The sequence below is a fragment of the Rosa chinensis genome, chromosome 7 (genome assembly GCF_002994745.2).
Source record: "Rosa chinensis cultivar Old Blush chromosome 7, RchiOBHm-V2, whole genome shotgun sequence".
In the NCBI taxonomy this organism is placed as follows: domain Eukaryota; kingdom Viridiplantae; phylum Streptophyta; class Magnoliopsida; order Rosales; family Rosaceae; genus Rosa; species Rosa chinensis.
Genome location: NC_037094.1, coordinates 27177554 through 27196546, shown reverse-complemented (window position 1 = coordinate 27196546; position 18993 = coordinate 27177554). Strand labels below are relative to the sequence as shown.

The following is an 18993-nucleotide window of genomic DNA, read 5'->3' as shown; positions in this document are numbered from 1 at the left end:
TCTAACACACCAAACATAGATTAAGGAGGGGAATACCTAAACCATACATCTAGAGTGAATAAATTAAATCAAGAGTACACCAATCATATGAATAAACATCAATTTTATTAATTCCTCAACAAAACCATACAAAACTAACTTGGGTTTCAAAACCCTAAAACCATGAAAGGTCACACATAAGTATATATCAATACACATCAAACAACACCATAAGCAAGAAATAAGAGAGAGAAAGAAGAGGGAAAGAGAGGAGAAATCCATGAAAGTTAAGGCAATACTTGTCACTAGCTATTGCCATAACTTCATGGCTTATCTTACTACCCTTATGAAACCATGGTGTAAAGATGGTGGCCTAGATACCGGAAATGTGTGTACCTCCTCCTTGTGCAAGCTTACATGTGAAGAATGAGGGATGAAAAAGAGAAGAAGAGGTGAGAAGGGAGAGAAGTCCCAAATTCGGCCAAAAGGCATATGGTGTAGAAAAATGGGTCTTAAGCTTGTGAAATGCGTGTGCAAAGGTGCTTAAATACCCCCTTGGGTTCTAGGGTTCAAGTTTGGACATGAACCCTAGATCCAAGGGCTCAAAAACAAGGAGAAAATAGATAAAATGAAAAGACTAAAACAACCTAATAAAAATATAGAGAATTAGAAGTTTAGAAAACATTTTGAAAAATATAAACAAAATCGGAGGGCAAAAGTGTAAGTGGGTGTGTGCCTAGTGTGAACACAAATAAATATCTCTATTCACATGTGTGATGTGTGTGGTCCACTAACTATTATTGTTATTACCAAGGTTCGAAAAATCGCTAGGCGCTAGTCGGGCGGTCTCTAAGCTACTAGCGCCCAAGTGCCTAGGTGGATTTGTATTTTTTAATTTTAATTTTATAGCATTTATTTACATAATAAAGACTATATCAAGACTTAATGCCCTATATATATATATATATATATATATATATATATATATATATATATATATATATATAGACACACACACACACACAGATGCTATCCAGAGGGCCTCACTATGAAATTAACGTGTGAGGTTAGAGTTTAGGGTTATTTTTCGGTCTTATATCCACATCTCGATCGTTCTGTTTTTAGGTACTAATGTATAGATCATCTTTGCAAATTTTCAGCTAATTTGATGATCTTTAAGGTATCTAACTCACTTAAACCAATGGATGAACTGAATCTGTCCACCCTAAACTGTACTAGCTATAAGGCAGTTATCAATGCCTTAACGACCATCAATTTTGCTGAGATGATCTATATAGTAGTACCTAAAATCTGAACGGTCGAGATGTGGATATGAGACCGAAAAGTGAACATAAACTCCAACCTCACACGTTAATTTCAGAGTGATGCCTCACTCTGGATATATATATATATATATATATATATATATATAGGGAGTGTGTTATTGTCCCCTTCTATCACAAAAAGAAGAAGAAGAAGTGGGTACACATGCCCTGGACTATACGTCCAAAAGCTAACCATTGTTCCCACGTGGCCCTTCTATCCACATTCCCATGAGATAAAGTTTCTTGACTTTTTCTCTTGCGATTTATCTCCCTCCACCCGCTCAAAGCTTTGCTTTGATTTTTCATTCCTATTTGCAACTAACCAACAACAATGGTGAGTCTGTCCAGAATTCACCCCAGAACGACGCCATCCACATCAGCAAATTCCTCAAAATGGCTTCAGCTACAACACCTCCTCCGTTATCAATATACTCTGAGGACCTCACCAAGCGCCTCTCCTCCGAGCTGAGCAGAAATACTAAGAAAGCCCTCCTCCTTTGGATCCCGACTTGGCTACTAGCGACGCACCATCTTCTGTCAAGCCCTCACCGTCCCTGATCTCCACGGAGCCACCGAAGTCATCTTCTCCCAAACCCCCTCCCAGATCACCCAATCTAACTCACTTAAACCAATGGATGAACTGAATATGTCCACCCTAAACCGTACTAGCTATAAGGCAGTTATCAATGCCTTAACGACCATCAATTTTGCTGAGATGATCTATATAGTAGTACCTAAAATCTGAACGGTCGAGATGTGGATATGAGACCGAAAAGTGAACATAAACTCCAACCTCACACGTTAATTTCAGAGTGATGCCTCACTCTGGATATATATATATATATATATATATATATATATATATATATATATAGGGAGTGTGTTATTGTCCCCTTCTATCACAAAAAAAGAAGAAGAAGTGGGTACACATGCCCTGGACTATACGTCCAAAAGCTAACCATTGTTCCCACGTGGCCCTTCTATCCACATTCCCATGAGATAAAGTTTCTTGACTTTTTCTCTTGCGATTTATCTCCCTCCACCCGCTCAAAGCTTTGCTTTGATTTTTCATTCCTATTTGCAACTAACCAACAACAATGGTGAGTCTGTCCAGAATTCACCCCAGAACGACGCCATCCACATCAGCAAATTCCTCAAAATGGCTTCGGCTACAACACCTCCTCCGTTATCAATATACTCTGAGGACCTCACCAAGCGCCTCTCCTCCGAGCTGAGCAGAAATACTAAGAAAGCCCTCCTCCTTTGGATCCCGACTTGGCTACTAGCGACGCACCATCTTCTGTCAAGCCCTCACCGTCCCTGATCTCCACGGAGCCACCGAAGTCATCTTCTCCCAAACCCCCTCCCAGATCACCCAATTCAAACGACTCAACCGCCTAGCGCCTAATCGTCTACCCACCTAGGCGCCTAGGAGGCCGCTCAATCAGACCGATTTGCTATTAATTGAGTCGGAGAGCTGCCGCCCAGTGCCTAGGCGGCCTGGGTAGTCGAGTTTTAGAACATTGGTTATTACATCTATTTTGAATTTGAAATTTGAATATAAAGATGTAATATAAATGGGCTTGGGTCTTCACTTGTGTGCTTCTTTGGTCTTGGGCCTTGGATTTCTTGCTATTAGACCAAGTTGACTTGATTAACCCGATGGTCAACAAGTTGACTTTTCGTCCTTTAGTCAAAAGTTGACTTTTTGCTTAAATTCGCCATTTCTTTCGACTTTTCTCTTTCTTGATCATAATTTCCTACAAATGAAGAAAACAAAGTAACACTACGAAATAATGCTTGAGTATTCACTAATTTCAAGATAATTAGGGTTAGAAACACATGTAAATTGCGTGTGAATCACAAGTTAACAGACTTATTTGACGGAAGACTAACTTATTGAACCAATTGTTCAAAAATGAAAGTCAAATGGTGTTTTTGATGAAATTAGAAGAGCATGAACTGAAGTGACTTTAAAAATTTGATGCCACCTCATTGTCATGTTAGAAATGGCATATGAGCCACCACATAAGCAAGTGAAAAGACTCTTGACGAAAGGCTAACGGATTGAACCTATTGGTTCAAAAATGAAAGTCAAATGTTGTTTTTGATGAAATTAGAATAGCATATGGGTTATCGGAGGAGGCTTTTCATGGCCGCTCTGTTTTGTTGGCATGGAGGATGGCTATGGTGGCTGCGCTTTGATGTTTGGGGCCTACCACACAACAGATCTGCAGCAGGGTGGAGCAATGACGCCAGTATCAAACCAGTGACGACGACTGCCATTGATGTTCCGGTGATTGTAGCTTGGCGACGGATTGTGGGTTGCAATGTTTTCCTTTTGGTTTTTGTTAGGGTTTTGTTTTTTCAGTTAGTTTTTTGGTTAGGGTTAATAAGTCCCTACTCCTTGGAGTTAGGGTTGTGTTCCTACTCTTTTGAGCTAGGATTAGGTCTAAGTGATATGCCATGTAAATGGTGTCATTCCCGAGGACAATCTGGTTCAACTTTGGTTTACTATGGTGGTCGATTTGCTAACGAGCGATCTTTTACACGTGGTCTGGTACTTTTTGGATATGGTGTTGAAGAGGACGCAGTCCTTTTACTGTTGACCACGAGATACTACTGGGACTTTCGGGATCATCGGTTCAAAGTAGCCTTGGAAAGAGGTGTTTTGTGGTTATAGTTTGGGTCCATTGGCCTGATGGTATCTGTAACTGCGGTTCTTGGGATTTCGGTCTATGTCCCTCCCCCAATGTTTGCTTTTCGTTGGATTGAATGAATATTCTATCTTTCCCTCAAAAAAAAAAAAAAAAAAAAAAACATGTCAACTAGAAATCGGAAAAAACTGGGATTTATATCCTTATCAACGAGAAATAAGTGAAGTTGAAGTACCGACCAGCAGACGCACAACTGCCCTAAAAAGAAAACTGCATGAATCACATTCGACCCAATCAGCTATTCAGCTTAGTGGTCAGTCCAAGCTCTCTTCCTTTCCTCAGGTCAAAAGTCAAACCGTTTCAAGCCAAAGACATATGTTGCACGTGCCACACGGCCAAACTCTTACCCAAACCGAGTAAATATAGTTCAGCTCTCTCCCGATTATTTCATCAAAATCGCCAAAACTCGCTTCTGAGAAACTTCTTCACTGCTCTGTTTTTTACTCCCCCCCCACCCCCCAAACTAAAATTCAGCTGAAATCCACCACAAATAAATCTCCAAACCCCCATTTCCTCTTCTTCCCCATTCCCCCACACACCCATCTTCTCTCCCCATTTCTTCCCCGAAAAACCCAGTTCGCCTAATCCCACAACCAAACCCAAAAAACGGTGCGTTTCATCTCTGCACATGACGGACTACCGGATACCTCCCACCATGAATCTCTGGACGGACGACAACGCGTCTCTCATGGAAGCCTTCATGAGCAACTCCGATCTCACCTCCTTCTGGGCCGCCCAGCCGGCCCAGCCCGCAACCCAGCCCGCACATCCCCTCCACCAGCCTCAGTCCTCCGCTTCCACCTCCGACTATCCCCGCCCTCCGGCCGCGCAGTCGCAGTCGCAGTCGCAGCCTCCGCCGCCGCCGGCCGCTGCGCCGTTCAACCAGGAGACGCTTATGCAGCGGCTTCAGGCGCTGATCGAGGGAGCCAGGGAGAGCTGGACCTACGCCATCTTCTGGCAGTCGTCGTACGAGATGTCCGGAGCTTCCGTGCTCGGATGGGGCGAGGGGTTCTACAAGGACGAGAGGGACAAGGTGAAAGCGAAGCCCAAAACGACGACGTCGTTGGTCGAGCAGGAGTACCGGAAGAAGGTGCTGAGAGACCTCAACTCTTTGATTTCCGGGGCCGACAACACCGCCGAGGACGACGTCGTGGATCAGGAAGTCACTGATACGGAATGGTTCTTCCTCGTTTCCATGACCCAGAACTTCGTCAACGGCGTCGGGTTGCCGGGTCAGGCTTTTTTTCAGTCCAACCCGGTCTGGGTCGCCGGGCCGGACCGCCTCGCCGACTCGCCGTGCGAGCGGGCCAGACAAGGTCAGTTGTTCGGCCTACAGACTATGGTCTGCGTCCCGACGGCGAATGGGGTCGTCGAGTTGGGCTCGACGGAGCTTATATACCAGAGCGCGGATCTGATGAACAAGGTCCGAGTGTTGTTTGATTTCAATAACCTTGAAGTCGGTTCTTGGCCCATGGGTGGCGCCGCCGATCAGGGAGAGAACGACCCGTCGTCGCTGTGGATCAACGACAACCCGGCCAGCACAATTGAAGTTGTCAAGGACTCAGTGCACATGGGTCCGGCGACTTCAGGACCCAGTACTAGTAACCATCAAATCTCGAAGCCGATTCAGTTCGACAGCCACCCTAGTTCGAGTGGCTTATCCGAGAATCCGAGCGCCGTTCTCCAAGTACAATCTCAGAGCAATCACCACCACCAAGCCCAGCAGCAAGTACAGACGCAGAGCTTCTTCACCAGGGAGCTGAACTTCTCCGATTACAACGCCTACGACGGCAGCAGCGTCAAGAATTCGAATTCGAATTCTCATTCCTTGAAGCCGGAATCCGGCGAGATATTGAACTTCGGCGAGAGCAAGAGGACATCTTACAGTGCCAACAACGGGAAGTTGTTTTCGGCTCAATCCCAAATCGCCGCCGAAGACAACAACAAAAAGAAGAGATCGCCGCCGTCGAGGGGCAGCAACGACGAGGGGATCCTGTCGTTTAGTTCGGGAGTGATTCTACCGTCGAGCAGCGGCGTCGTGAAATCGAGCGCCGGCCCAGTAGATTCCGACCACTCCGACCTCGAAGCCTCCGTGGCTAAGGAGGCTGACAGTAGCAGAGTTGTGGACCCGGAAAAACGACCCCGGAAAAGAGGTCGTAAACCGGCGAACGGCAGAGAGGAGCCGCTGAACCACGTAGAGGCGGAGAGACAGAGAAGAGAGAAGCTCAACCAGAGATTCTATGCTCTCCGAGCTGTCGTCCCAAATGTTTCGAAAATGGACAAGGCATCTCTGCTTGGAGACGCCATCTCTTACATCACCGAGCTCAAGACGAAGCTGCAAACGACGGAGTCCGACAAGGAGGACCTCCACAAGCAAGTGGAGACGTTAAGTAAAGAGCTACAAGAGTCCCGAACGTCTTCGGGTTTGGACCAAGAGCTTAAAGGGTCTAATAAGTTGATCGATTTGGATATTGATGTGAAGATACTCGGATGGGACGCTAGGATTCAAATTCAATGTAGCAAGAAGAACCACCCTGCGGCGAGACTAATGGCGGCGCTGATGGAGCTGGACTTGGATGTACACCATGCCAGCGTCTCGGTAGTCAATGATTTGATGATCCAGCAAGCCACGGTGAGGATGGGCAGCCGGATTTACACGCAGGAGCAGCTCAGGTTAGCTCTATCAGCCAAAGTGGGGGATGCCAGATAAAACGTAAACCACAGATAGCTGAATAAGTTATGGCTGAGTTTGTTTTGCTTCTATCGGCGGCAGGGTGCTTTGGGACATTTTATTTAAGGCTCCCGGCAAAGCAGCGGAGCTGAGCTCTGTGATATATACTGTTCTATCCGCTTCTTCAGTAGATTTTTGTGATGTTGTTGTAGCATTATAGATTGAGTCTGAGATTGACTTGGACGAGCTTAAATTAGATGAACAATTTTCCATGTAGCAAATGTAGCTGTATTTGAAAACCCTGTGTTCCCCATCTTGTATCCATCATCGTCAATGCGTAAATATGTGTCATAAAATTTAAACTTTCATGGAGTTCATGAAAGTTCTGGCTTAGTGATGTTGTACTAGTAGTATTTGTATCAGGATGTAACATTGCAATCTCTTGGTTCCTCAAATTCAAACCTCGAAAGAAGGTGAAGGTGTTTCGATTTTACCTGAGTTTTAAGTTGTTTCTGAGCTCAAAGAAAGAGACCCTTTCAAAGTGCGCCCGCCTTGGTTCAATGAATTCTCACCCGTATCAGCATCTGACTGTAGGGGCTTTTTCAATGTTGAATTCTAGCTTGGATGGGTTCTGTTGGGAATATTATTATTTTTCGTGCATTTTTCTCATGGGGAATAAATGCCCCAAATTCTAGAAGGTAGAGTCTATTATACCGACACTTGCGGATGAAAGAAGGGTCATCTTTTGGATTTTCGACTGTCATATTTAGCAATAAGAAGCAGCAGCATGAATGAGTGACTGAAGGTGATAATTAGTTGACAGATACAGATCGAAGGGGATAATTAAAGCTGTGAACTTGAAGAAACCCTAAAAGTTGTTAGATCCTCTTTTAACTGTGCCATGCTTTTTGCAAATGGTACACTCACACTGCTTTTTCCAGGTGATTAAATTCAACATTTGATGCAATGATTAGGGTAAAAATGGTTGGTTTCCACAATCTTGGATTCTCAGAATTTACTGTTACATGTATCAACCATGGTTTCTGTGTCCAGATTTGAACAGGATTGACGTCAAATGTTGAAGGGTGCTCCACCATAAAGTTTTAGCTAGATATGATGTTCATACAAAAAGAAATAACAAAATCTTACTGAATATCATTTGGTCTCTTTTTTAACTACAAAATATTTGAACTTGACTCACTAGCGGTTAATCATAACAAACATGATTCATTATTAATTAGCATGGTATCGATATTGTTCTAATTTAACCACTTATATATTGATTTTTTGTTTTTGTTTTTGAAGAAGGTATTAGCCAATATATTGATCAAAAGCCAGAATGACCCTTACATACCATTTCTAGATAGACAAGAAGATGTGTTAGTACCCACAATGGTACATAGAACTAGGTCACTCATTTGACATTGAATACATCGTAGACATAGCGGAATCCCATGCCATTTGGTACTACGTCGGAGGTGCTAGAAGAACAAAATAAAATAATATTTGGTCTCTTTTTTAATTACAAAATATCTGAACTTGACTCGTGAGCGATTAATCACAACAAACGTGATTCATTATTAATTAGCACGGTATCGATATTGTTCTAACTTAACCACTTATATATTGATATTACAAAAGAGTGAGAGACTACAACATGATCAGAAGTAGATCGATTATTCATTTATTAATTATAATTTTTATTTTCAAAAAATAAAATAAAAAGATCTTTCAAGAACTTGTGTTTCAAATTCAATCCTACTGCTAGTGTATCCAGAAAATGACCTCTTGATCATGTCTTTTTGCAAGTTGCATATGCCTATAGAAAAAAAAAATCAAATTCAAAGAAATTTACTAAACCTGATGCTCGTTAAGCTGGAGCCCACCTGATGCTCGTTAAGCTTCAGCCCACTCTTAATTGTTTTAAATTAATTAACACGTGGTGTGGTGTGGACGTCCAAATCAAGCACAGCCTTTGCGATAATATCAGCTCAGCCACTTAGCTTGAAAGGGTTCTTGGAGATTAAGAAAAGAAGCAAAACAAGGTCCCAGCAGAGAATTTGGGGAGCTGTATACCATTAACAATTTCAGTATTCCCAACCCATCACACTCTCATTATATTTTGAAGAATTTTTGTCACTGTTTTTATTTTGTCTACCTGGAAAGTGGAAGGTAATTATGATTCTTCTGTTGAGAGTCTTGGGACTTTTTTTTCTTATATGATAATGAGACTTATAAGAAGAGGTAATTTTGTTGATGCGGATTTATTTTTCATCTAGTTGTGAATGTATATGCATGCATAAGATTGTTATTTCGGGTCACTTGAACTATATAATTATCATGTTTTCACTGTGTCATATCAAATTAGATTCGAGTTACACCACATCAATTCTTGATAGTCATAATTAGCCGAGTGTTTAGACTTGACCAATGAAATTGATGATTTATTGTGAGTTTAGAATGTTGTGGACTTTAGTCAAAAATTTACAACACTAAACTGAAATTAGTTCTTTTATACACTAAATTTTCGCATTAGTTGCTTTTGTTTCTGGCTATATGATTCAAGATATATTCGGTTGCCCTCCATATGAAAAAAAAAAAAAAAAAAAAAAAACAGTTTGTTTGAGAGGCATGTGACTCTTCAATCGGATATTACCATGTGCAATGTCTTGTCTTGGTTTTTGCTAAGGAGGGGACTGAGACTATTATCTTTTAGCACGGTGTTCTTTCTTACTTGATGAATTCTCTGTGAGTATTCGACTCCTCAACATGGAATTTGTTTAGGGGACCTAATTTCTGCCTGTTTGTTCCAAAAAAAAAAAAATACATTGGCACGTTTGGGATACTTTATGTCACTCCCAAGATGGATGGAGGCTTCGGTGTTCCTCATCTGTAGGCTCTAGCTTTGCTTAACTTGGCACTCCCAACAAAGATATTTTGCGGGGCACCTGAGATGGATTGATTAATTTACAGTTAACGAATGACTGAGTTCAAAGCTACCCATAGCTTTGTTAAATGAATTAATATATATAAATATGTTTCATTAAGATGAGTAGACTCTGCAAAAAGGAAAATCATCTCTCTTTATCTCTTGCTTTGATCTTAGCGGATGAGGGTTTTGAACTTGGGACATCTTTTGTTCTTCTGCAGAGAAATACCACCGTCCACCGGACGTATCAAGTTCTTGTAAGAAAAATCATCTTCCAGCACTTAGGTTTCTGATTTTGTACAATCGCTATTCGCTACCAGTCATATACTTTATCAGGAATATCAGCAATAGAAAATGAGAAAAATATAAAGGTTGGTAAAGGTACCAGTCAAGTCCTATTAAGTTTTGATTAAACGAAGCTAGAGGCCACTGATATTGTACTTAACGAAGAAACCGAATAATATTGCTAGGGAAAGGTAGCAATGAATAGATTTTATAATCGAACTTAATTTACCAGGTAGCTAGGCAATCTCCTTCATCTGAATTTTTAATTGATTGGGATCATCTGGAAGATTGTTCATTCCCTATTAATTTCTTTAGGATAGGGAGGAACTTTCAAGATGAGCTTTCTTAAGATAAAACAATTATAGATCCTAATTGAGATGTATAGAGCAAGACCACTCAAACAACAGTATTTATTCCTAGCAGTCGAAAAAGAAAAAAAAACTACAGTATTTATTTTAATGATGAGATTCTAGTTTCAACATAAGCCATTTTAACAGTTATCATATAAGCGTACTAACAGCTTGAGTACGTCTTTCAATTTAAAGCAATATGGTCTCAAAAATGATCGATTCTCCATCTATGGTCTCAAAGATGATTCTCCAACCATGGTAGAGCTTCATATCTTCCCAACATGAAATCTCAATTTAATTAAGAAAAAATCAAGCCGGTGAATTACTGGCAATATGACTGTTATCAAAATATGTAAAGTGAGACCAGATTCCAATAGGGCATTGCTTCATAGGTTCAACGATTGATGCCAATATGATGTTGTAGTGTGTTCCTTGATCGACACTTGACAGACGAGAGTTTCTTACTTGGGCCTCGGACTCAAGATTAACATCGTTAAACTCAGCATCCGACGTGAATTGGAACACATGCTGTTTTCCCAATTCCGCTTGTAAAGGAGAAGAAGCATTAATGATGAGGAATGGATCACTTAAGCTTAAAACCACTGACCTTGAATTTATGAATGAGTTTGATCAGTTGGATATATGGACATAATACCTTCAACTTTACATTACGGACTGTTTAGTCGACTAGGATATCTCTACATGATCTCATGAATTATGATTATCAATTCAGACTCTTAATTGGTGCAAGGCTTTTTCTTGGCCGGCCGGTTAGTTATGCAGAGAAAGATCACGGGATGTTAAGCTCGAGTGCCTTTGTCAAGGTTGCTCCTGAATAACTCAAAGACTCCTCTCTAAAGTTTTGCTAAGACAAGTCAACACTGTCGAAAATTCATAGCAAATACTTATTTGAATTTTTAATCCTTTACACTTCATATTTCATAGGTATACATAATATATATGCAGAAAACAAAATTAATGTGTTATCGATCTCCATTGCGTGAAAAAGAAGTTTTAAAGATAGGACCATAGGATGTGAGATCAAAATACAAAGTAATTTTGTGAGTATCATTATATTGCCCTTTAAATGTTAATACTGATATAACATACGTAGCAAGTTGAGATTTTTACATATTAATGAATGATGTGTCCGATTTTTCGTTACAGCAGGATTCACATGTGACATGCTGGATGTATTGATAGAATTTGCATAAAACGGTTGTAAACAACACTTTTTTTCGTTAAAAACGTAAAATGGACTAAACCAAGTTTGATTGAAAGATACATAGCACAGCAATGTGACAGCATATAAACCTAACCTATTGCAGTAATCTAATTGGATAGGGATATATCATTGGTGACTGGCCCAAATTAGAACTGGTTAAGCTGTATTTCCGGGTTGGCATTGCCCTAATCCAAATCCAAAACTAACAAAAATAACATTTGGTTGTTATTTGATGGTTGTTATGCCAACCAATATCAGTTTGCCTCCAAGGTTCTTGAAGCATTGACATATTTCATTCTCTTTTATCTCTTCTCCCTTCATTCCATTACAAAAATGTAATGGTGCCTTTTCCATGATCATCTCCAGTTAAACCCTGTTCATACCCGTTCCCCATATGCAAACCTTGCCTGAAGTTGAAGGCTTTTCCAACTTCTGATTGTTGAAGAGCTTTCTATCTAGGGCACACGAGATAAATCATCACACACACATTGTAACCATGAGCCTCAATTGCTTGACTTGCCAGGTTCTGCAGAGGACGGATTCTTCGGGCTCCGAAAGGAACTATAAACAAGGCAAGGCTCGGAAGGCATGTAATAGGAAGCTATGCTGTGTAAACATGGACAGAAGCTGGTCCGGAAACCTAACTCCGCCGCCTTATTATGAGACAATAGATAGGTCAGCTCCTTTGTTGGGTGAGAATGGCAAGAAGAAGAAGAATGCCCAAAAGGCAGGGCATCGCAGGCTTTGTAGCACAGGTGGAGTTGCATATGAAGGGAGCACTGAACCAAAGTTGGTTAGGAGCGCTGGAATGAGAAGGGATTGGAGCTTTGAGAATTTGGGACGGCTCAGAAAAGAAAGCAAAGGGAGGAACTTATATTAATGCACCGAAGTTTCTCTAATTCATGTTCCTTGTTTTTACTTTGCATTTTATTACTTTATTTCTAATTCCCTTTGCATGTATGGCTGGTTGATATTGGATTATATATGGTGGAGATCGATTTAAACATACTATAGTTGTAATTGAGCCTAAAAGTACCTTATACAAAATTGCTCGCTTTCATTTTCTTCTTCTTGAATTTTGGATTAATTACTATGCTCACGTTAGAAATAGCTATCTCTTAATATTAATGAAAGGGGAATCAGGAATCCAATAGCCAGATTGTGTTTGTTATCCTCATTGCAACAAATGAATTCATAATATATTGAATGGCCAGAATCGCCAGATTTTCATTTCATGTGCCAGAGATTGAAGAAGACGTTCAAAGTTCGGAAAGGCTTTATCACCATTCTCCTTGATTCCTAATTTCCTAGTATTGGAAGGGAATGAGAATGACATTTCAAGCTAGCAATGTTTCGCGAAACAAACTCTAACCTCGAGTGTAATCCAAGGATCAACCTTTTCATCCAAGGATCAATATCCGAAATTTCCATTTTCATTCCATTCTCATTGTCTTAAACAGTTGCACGAACCATGAACCAAACCTGTTGGCTTCAGAAATTATTGACTTGGAACATGAAGGGATAACCTCCAGACTCAAAAATGGATCCTAGGAGAGTTAATTTTTACAGGATTCCGCACAGAATTGCAAATTGGACATGATTAATCCTTTTCCAACTTGTTCACCCTTGAATGCTCTGATATTTAGAGTTCCAACACAGGCTTTCTAAACATCTACATTTTGCGAGTGCTTTTGTGTAAAACAACAAATGTGTAGACACATTCTCTGCCATATCATTTTCCAAAGAGATCAATGCTTTTACTATAGAATATGATGTATATTGGATTAACAACACCACCCATTGAATAAAAATAATAATGAATTGAAACGCACTGATCTAAAAAAAAAAAAAAAACACACACACACACACAAGGATTCGATAATCTACAGCTTGTTTAAATCCATTCAGGCTTCACTACCCTATTTTCATCACAACCATATCCCTAACAGGCGGTAAGAAAAACAAATTTCATTAAATGATGATGATGATGATGATGATGACAATGACCTAAGATATTATATAAACATAAAAAGCCATTACGAAAGAAGATGCTGATAGTGGCACATGCTGAAGATTTCTCTTATATGGAAGGAACACAAACACGTCAGAGTTCCGTATAGATACTCCTATCTACAATTGCATGTATATGAAATCATGTGTAATGAAGTTCGAAACAATAAAAGATGCAATGCTTTCTAATAAGCAGATATTCAAATCCCACGAGTCTTTAGAGATGATACATTTGATAACAATCCTTATATTAACAATACTTCAACAACAGTACTCATACATTTTGATATTTTAGACTACTGATCTAGTTAGAGAACTAAAACAGTACAGAAGTCCAAGAATGGTCTTCTAGCACTGTTAAGCTTACATGTCTGCAATTCAACATTTACCAACTAAGGAATTACTGCATACTTTCCCCATTCCTACGATGTCAGTAAGAGCAGAAGTAGAAGAACTTACACAGACAACGACTACTGTTTACCATTCCGTTTGATGGAATGGCTAGGAGTTATCTACCCAAATCATAAACTTACCCCTCCATCAAAATAGGCGTTATCTGTCATCTGCTTTAGTTTTTCTTCTTTCTTGCATCAGCTTTCCAATCTCTTCTCCCCAGTTTAGGTCTATTCATTTCACAGTTATTTTGGTCAACAGATACCTCTGAATATGTTTCACTCTCAAATTTTGGATCTGCTGTAGTTCCAGACATGAACACGGTTTGACTTACACTGGTTGACATCAAAGTAGGGACAGCATAAGCATTAGCTGTAACTTCAGGATTCTTAGAAACATGAGCTCTCCTTGCATCCTTTTTCCAATTCCGTTTGCAGTGCACACGGGGTGTGTAATTGCTAACAGTTTCATTAAATTGCACTTCTACATCTGGTGAAGTTGAGGGCTTTATAATGCTGGAATTTTTCAATTCTGCTTCAAGACGCTTCCGGGCCCTATATCTACGTTGTCTTTCTCGGTTCTTCAAGCGACGAGTGAGAATGTCATTACGACCCCTGGTGCGCTCTCTTTGATCAATAGGCTTCATTGTAATACTATTCTGTGTTTGAATACTGTTCATACATTTGCCTGTTTCATATTCAGAGCAAGTGTAAGCATGGATTAAACAAAGAAAGAGTGCAAAAGACTACTCTTCATGAACAATGTTTCCCCATCTGACGGTAACTTACCATTAAGGTTTGGGTCGCAACTGGTGGGAACTCTATTAAATTAAGATCCATTTGAATGAAAGAAAAGAACAGCATTTACTAAGGGGATTGACTTAGAAAAATATAAACTATAGAAAATTAACAAGTACAGAAAGCCTCGAACAAAAACAAGATGTCAAGTACTAATTTTTTGACCATAGCTAACTATATCTCCTAGTTAGTCAGCACATATGCAAGATGTCTAGGGGCAAATTTATGTGATTGGGAATTAAGCAAGTTTTAATTTACTTCAAGAACTAAAAAATAGATTCCCAAAAAGGAGCATATCAACAACTTGCTTTAAAGTGGGAAAGACCCTCAAGTGACCTTCTATTTTGTCCACTCATCTGCAATGCAAATTGTCATATATTAAATGCTCGTCATGCTATGAAGTGGAAGTCCAATGTTCTACACTTTCAATATGTGGAGACTCTCTTAACTTAAAATCCCCTATCCTATTGAAATGGAGCATCTACAACAATATTTGTTCAATTTGAACTCTTACGAGTAAACCCAAAATGCATAACCTCAGTAAGCCACCCACACCAGATAATATGATTATAATTTAAAAGATGCTCTTCCAAATAAAAACAGGAAGAGGGATATGAAGTTTGGGGTTTTACCATCAAACTAGGATTCAATTATGTTTAAATTCAATGCTAGCAGCTTAGTTCCATTCTTAGATTCTTATGCCTTCAACCCTGTTCAATCTTTATCATCTTTTAGTGCAACAGAGAGACAATCCAGATATGAACGTCAAACAGCTATAACAGCATCGATCTCTATAGCATCCCCTTTCAGACTAAAAGCAGTCCTTCATGTATGTAGACATGTAGTTTATTGTTTTCTGACCCGGAACTCCTGGAGTAATGAACATTTCATTAAGCTATTTCATTCAATAATTTTAAGAACTGAAACACCTGTGTTACAAGGACGACAATTAATAATGAACATCAATATAATTAGTTACAACCTGACACAATATATCAAACTTAAAATAAACCATGACATTAAATAGAAAGGAAATCAATGACATCATAAAACACCCCATAAAGCAACCAATTTGGCAAAGGATGGCTATAGCATAGCTACCAAGAAGCTTTAGGAATGCTGGTCACTACATTGATAGCCAAAGCCACTAATCTCGGTGCAATAACATATTCTATAGTCAATGCTTCCAACGGATATTACATACGCTACTATATAGATAGGCGCACAATACAAACTATACATCATGGCTTACAATGTCGATTTAAATCAAGCTAGTGGACAGTAAATACCACAATCCAGGTCTCAAAGGATTACCATTTCACAAATGCCTTTTCGAACATTCAAGAGCCAAGACTAATGCACGTTGTGCTTGCTTAACAAAGCAGTTGGGAACCTTAATAACAAAACCCCTCTCACCCATTTGCTTAATTCACAGTTCACTGAAGCTAAAAGCAGAGTCCAAAACATAAACCCTAAAACAAAAAAAATACTGAATTTTCAGCAATTCTGCATTCACCATAACAAAATTCAAAAATTGATCATTTTATCTTACTCCAATATGGAATTTAAAACCCTTCCCTATTGATCAATCCTGAAGCATCACAGTACACAGTTTACTCGTATCAAAAACGAAAGAAACAGAGACATCAAATGCAAGATTATGATATGCACAAAGCAAGAAACCAAGGGTTTGGTGTTTTCTGAATTACAGAAAAGATGGGAGAGATGAAAGCACGTACCTTTAAGGGAAATGGAAGCAGATCTGGGTTCGATTGTAGAACCAGAGTGGTGGGTTAGGGTCAAATTCTTGAAGAAGGGAAAGGGGGAGGTGATTGAGGCAGTGAGACGAAACGAAAGGGTTCAACTTTTTAAGGCAGGGCAGGCAACGCCCACGGCCATTTGCATAGGTTTCCCGAGGTGCTCTCCCACGTGTTCAACTGCCCTAATCAATTCCAATCACATTGGTGGAGTTTGGGGTTAATGTCACTACTAAGGGATACCACCCTTTGCAATTTTTTTCTCTTCCTCTTAAGCGTGAAAATATCAAAAAGTTAAAAGTGTACAAGTAAATCAAAAATATGTGTCTGGCCTAAATTCTAGGTTATTTGACCTAGTTGTAATTGAATTTTGAATTAGAGATATTCATAGATATCCGATTAATTGTACGATTATTTTTTCCTTTGTATAATCTGATTCTATGCCTTGTAATCCTCTATATAAAGAGACTCCTATATTATCAATGAAAGCACAACTCAATTCTCTCCCAATTTCAGTTTTTCTTAAACACGTTATCAGCACGACGTCCTAACCCTAAAACCAAATAGCCAAAACCCTAAATCCGAATACAAAACCTTGATACCTTTTCTGCCTCCGCCACACAACTTGAAGACCTCAACCCCAGGAATCCAGAACCGGCCGGAAACTTATCGAACCGGCCGCCGGAATCTCTAAATCACCCGCTACAAATACTCCACCGGTTCACCATCATCCGGACCTCCAATGTCTACCAAACTTTTCCAGCAGAAGCTCCTCAAACCAACAATTCAGGAACCGGAAAAAATATCCCAAAAACCGGTCAGAAAGACACTGAACCAGCAAAGAGAACATCCGGCAGAAGAAGAAAAAAAGAGAGGAGGAGGCAGCCCAAGCCGCCCACTGATGCAGGCCCACCAAGGTGACACGTCAGCAGCACACAGGCAGCGACATCAACATCAGTCAGCAGCCTGTGCCACGTCAGCAGCTCCAGCGACAGGTCACCGCCGGTCACTTTTCCAGGTACCTTTCCGACCACTTTTTTCAGGCCACTTTTTCAAGCCAAATTTTCCGGCGACCTATTTCAAGGTAATTTTTACTAAAAATTCCCGTTTTTGAAGCTTTTATTCTTTTTCTTAGGGACTTGCAAACTCCCTTCTTCTACCCCCCTTTCTTCATCATAGGGGAGATGTAATTAAGCCGAGCTGTGAGGGTTCGTGCTCACTCCAAGCTTGGAGCTTGTTGAGATCTCCAAACTTAGAGTTTGTAGAGAATTTGTGATCGACCACTTACGTCATTGTTTCGATCTAATCCAATACCTCTTGGAATTGAATTTTCTTGGAAGCGATTACGCTCAGAAATTTTATATGTTTTCGTAGTAGCTTTTTCCGCTCCGAAACTAACCATTTTTCTTGTAATGTTTCAGGATGAGTAACCTGAACAAATTGAACTTTGCTCCATTGGGAACAACTGGCTTTGGATATCACAGGTAGGTTCGTGATGTCCTCCAGCATCTTAAGGCCGATGGAATCCTGGATACGATTCTCGAGCCTAGCCAGGACGTGCTAACTGTTGAGCAAGGTCAAGCTTTGGAAGCAAATAGAGCAGCCTTAGAGGCAAATAAGGCGAAAGCCATCATCCTAATGACTCCTCATATGGATGATTCGCTCCAGTATGAGTGTATGAATAAAGAAGGCCCCATAAAGCTGTGGGTCTCACTCGAAGAAAGATTTGGCAACATCCGTGACTCCTTGCTTCCTGACCTAAAAGTGAGATGGTATAGTCTCCGCTTCTGTGATTTCAAGTCAGTTCTTAGCTACAACTCGGAAGCACTTCGTATTAAATCCTTAATGGAATTATGTGGTAAAGAGATCACAGATGCGATGTTGATTAAGAAGACTCTCTCTACCTTCCCCGTCTCTGCATTGATGATTGCTAAGAACTATCAAATCGATGTTACTGCAAGACGGATCACAAGGTTTCAAGCATGACAACATCCTTGTGAAGAACTATAATTCGAGATCAGTGGAAACATAGCATATTCCGGAATCCAATTATAGTCGCGCCCCTAAGAGAGGGCGCCAAGAGCGAAACTCTAATCTTAGGGATACTTCTAGACGTTTTGGTCCATATAATCACTCTACTTGGGAAGGTAACAGCCAAAATAGGCGAACATGGAACTGAAGAGGTCAACGCGGAAAGAGAGAGGGAGGCAATGCCTCTGGCCATGTTGGTGGCGCCACCAACACTAAGAGCCATCTAAATGACGTTTTCAAAGCGCCTCAATCAATGGAGTCTGAGCACAGAGATGAATGTTCTCGATGTGGAGTATCCGGTCATTGGGCACACATTTGTAGAGCTCGTGAAGAAATTGTCACCGCATAGAAAGCATATTGTGAAGCAAGAGAAGCTCATTATGAGGAACAAGAAGATCAAGAAGATGATCTAGAGTAAAGGGTTGAAGACTATAAATCTGGCTGGGATCAATAGATCGCCAATTCTGTTTAAGTCTTTATTTTTCCAAGAGATGTAATAGGCAATTGCCATATATTTTGTAGTA

General features: G+C 40.2%; 2 protein-coding genes and 1 long non-coding RNA gene across 3 annotated transcripts; 2 read left to right on the top strand and 1 right to left on the bottom strand.

The window, feature by feature from the left end:
- The first annotated feature begins 4485 nt into the window (after nt 1-4485).
- On the top strand, nt 4486-7185 carry LOC112175688 (transcription factor MYC2). Its single transcript, XM_024313408.2, has one exon. The coding sequence runs from the start codon at nt 4650-4652 to the stop codon at nt 6729-6731; it is 2082 nt and encodes a 693-aa protein (XP_024169176.1). The 5' UTR covers nt 4486-4649; the 3' UTR covers nt 6732-7185.
- A 4792-nt stretch (nt 7186-11977) lies between these two features.
- LOC112177712 lies at nt 11978-12361 on the top strand. Its single transcript, XM_024315971.1, has one exon. The coding sequence runs from the start codon at nt 11978-11980 to the stop codon at nt 12359-12361; it is 384 nt and encodes a 127-aa protein (XP_024171739.1).
- Nucleotides 12362-14385: 2024 nt separating this feature from the next.
- On the bottom strand, nt 14386-16649 carry LOC112180624. Its single transcript, XR_002928380.2, has 3 exons — nt 16421-16649; nt 15314-15551; nt 14386-14571 (listed from the first exon to the last, which is right to left on the bottom strand). It is a non-coding gene; the product is annotated as an uncharacterized LOC112180624 (long non-coding RNA).
- Between the last annotated feature and the right edge of the window lie 2344 nt (nt 16650-18993).

Bases quoted from the DNA above. Each gene is read 5' to 3' on its own strand.
- LOC112177712 (XM_024315971.1), top strand. From the start codon at position 11,978: ATGAGCCTCAATTGCTTGACTTGCCAGGTTCTGCAGAGGACGGATTCT.
- LOC112175688 (XM_024313408.2), top strand. From the start codon at position 4,650: ATGACGGACTACCGGATACCTCCCACCATGAATCTCTGGACGGACGAC.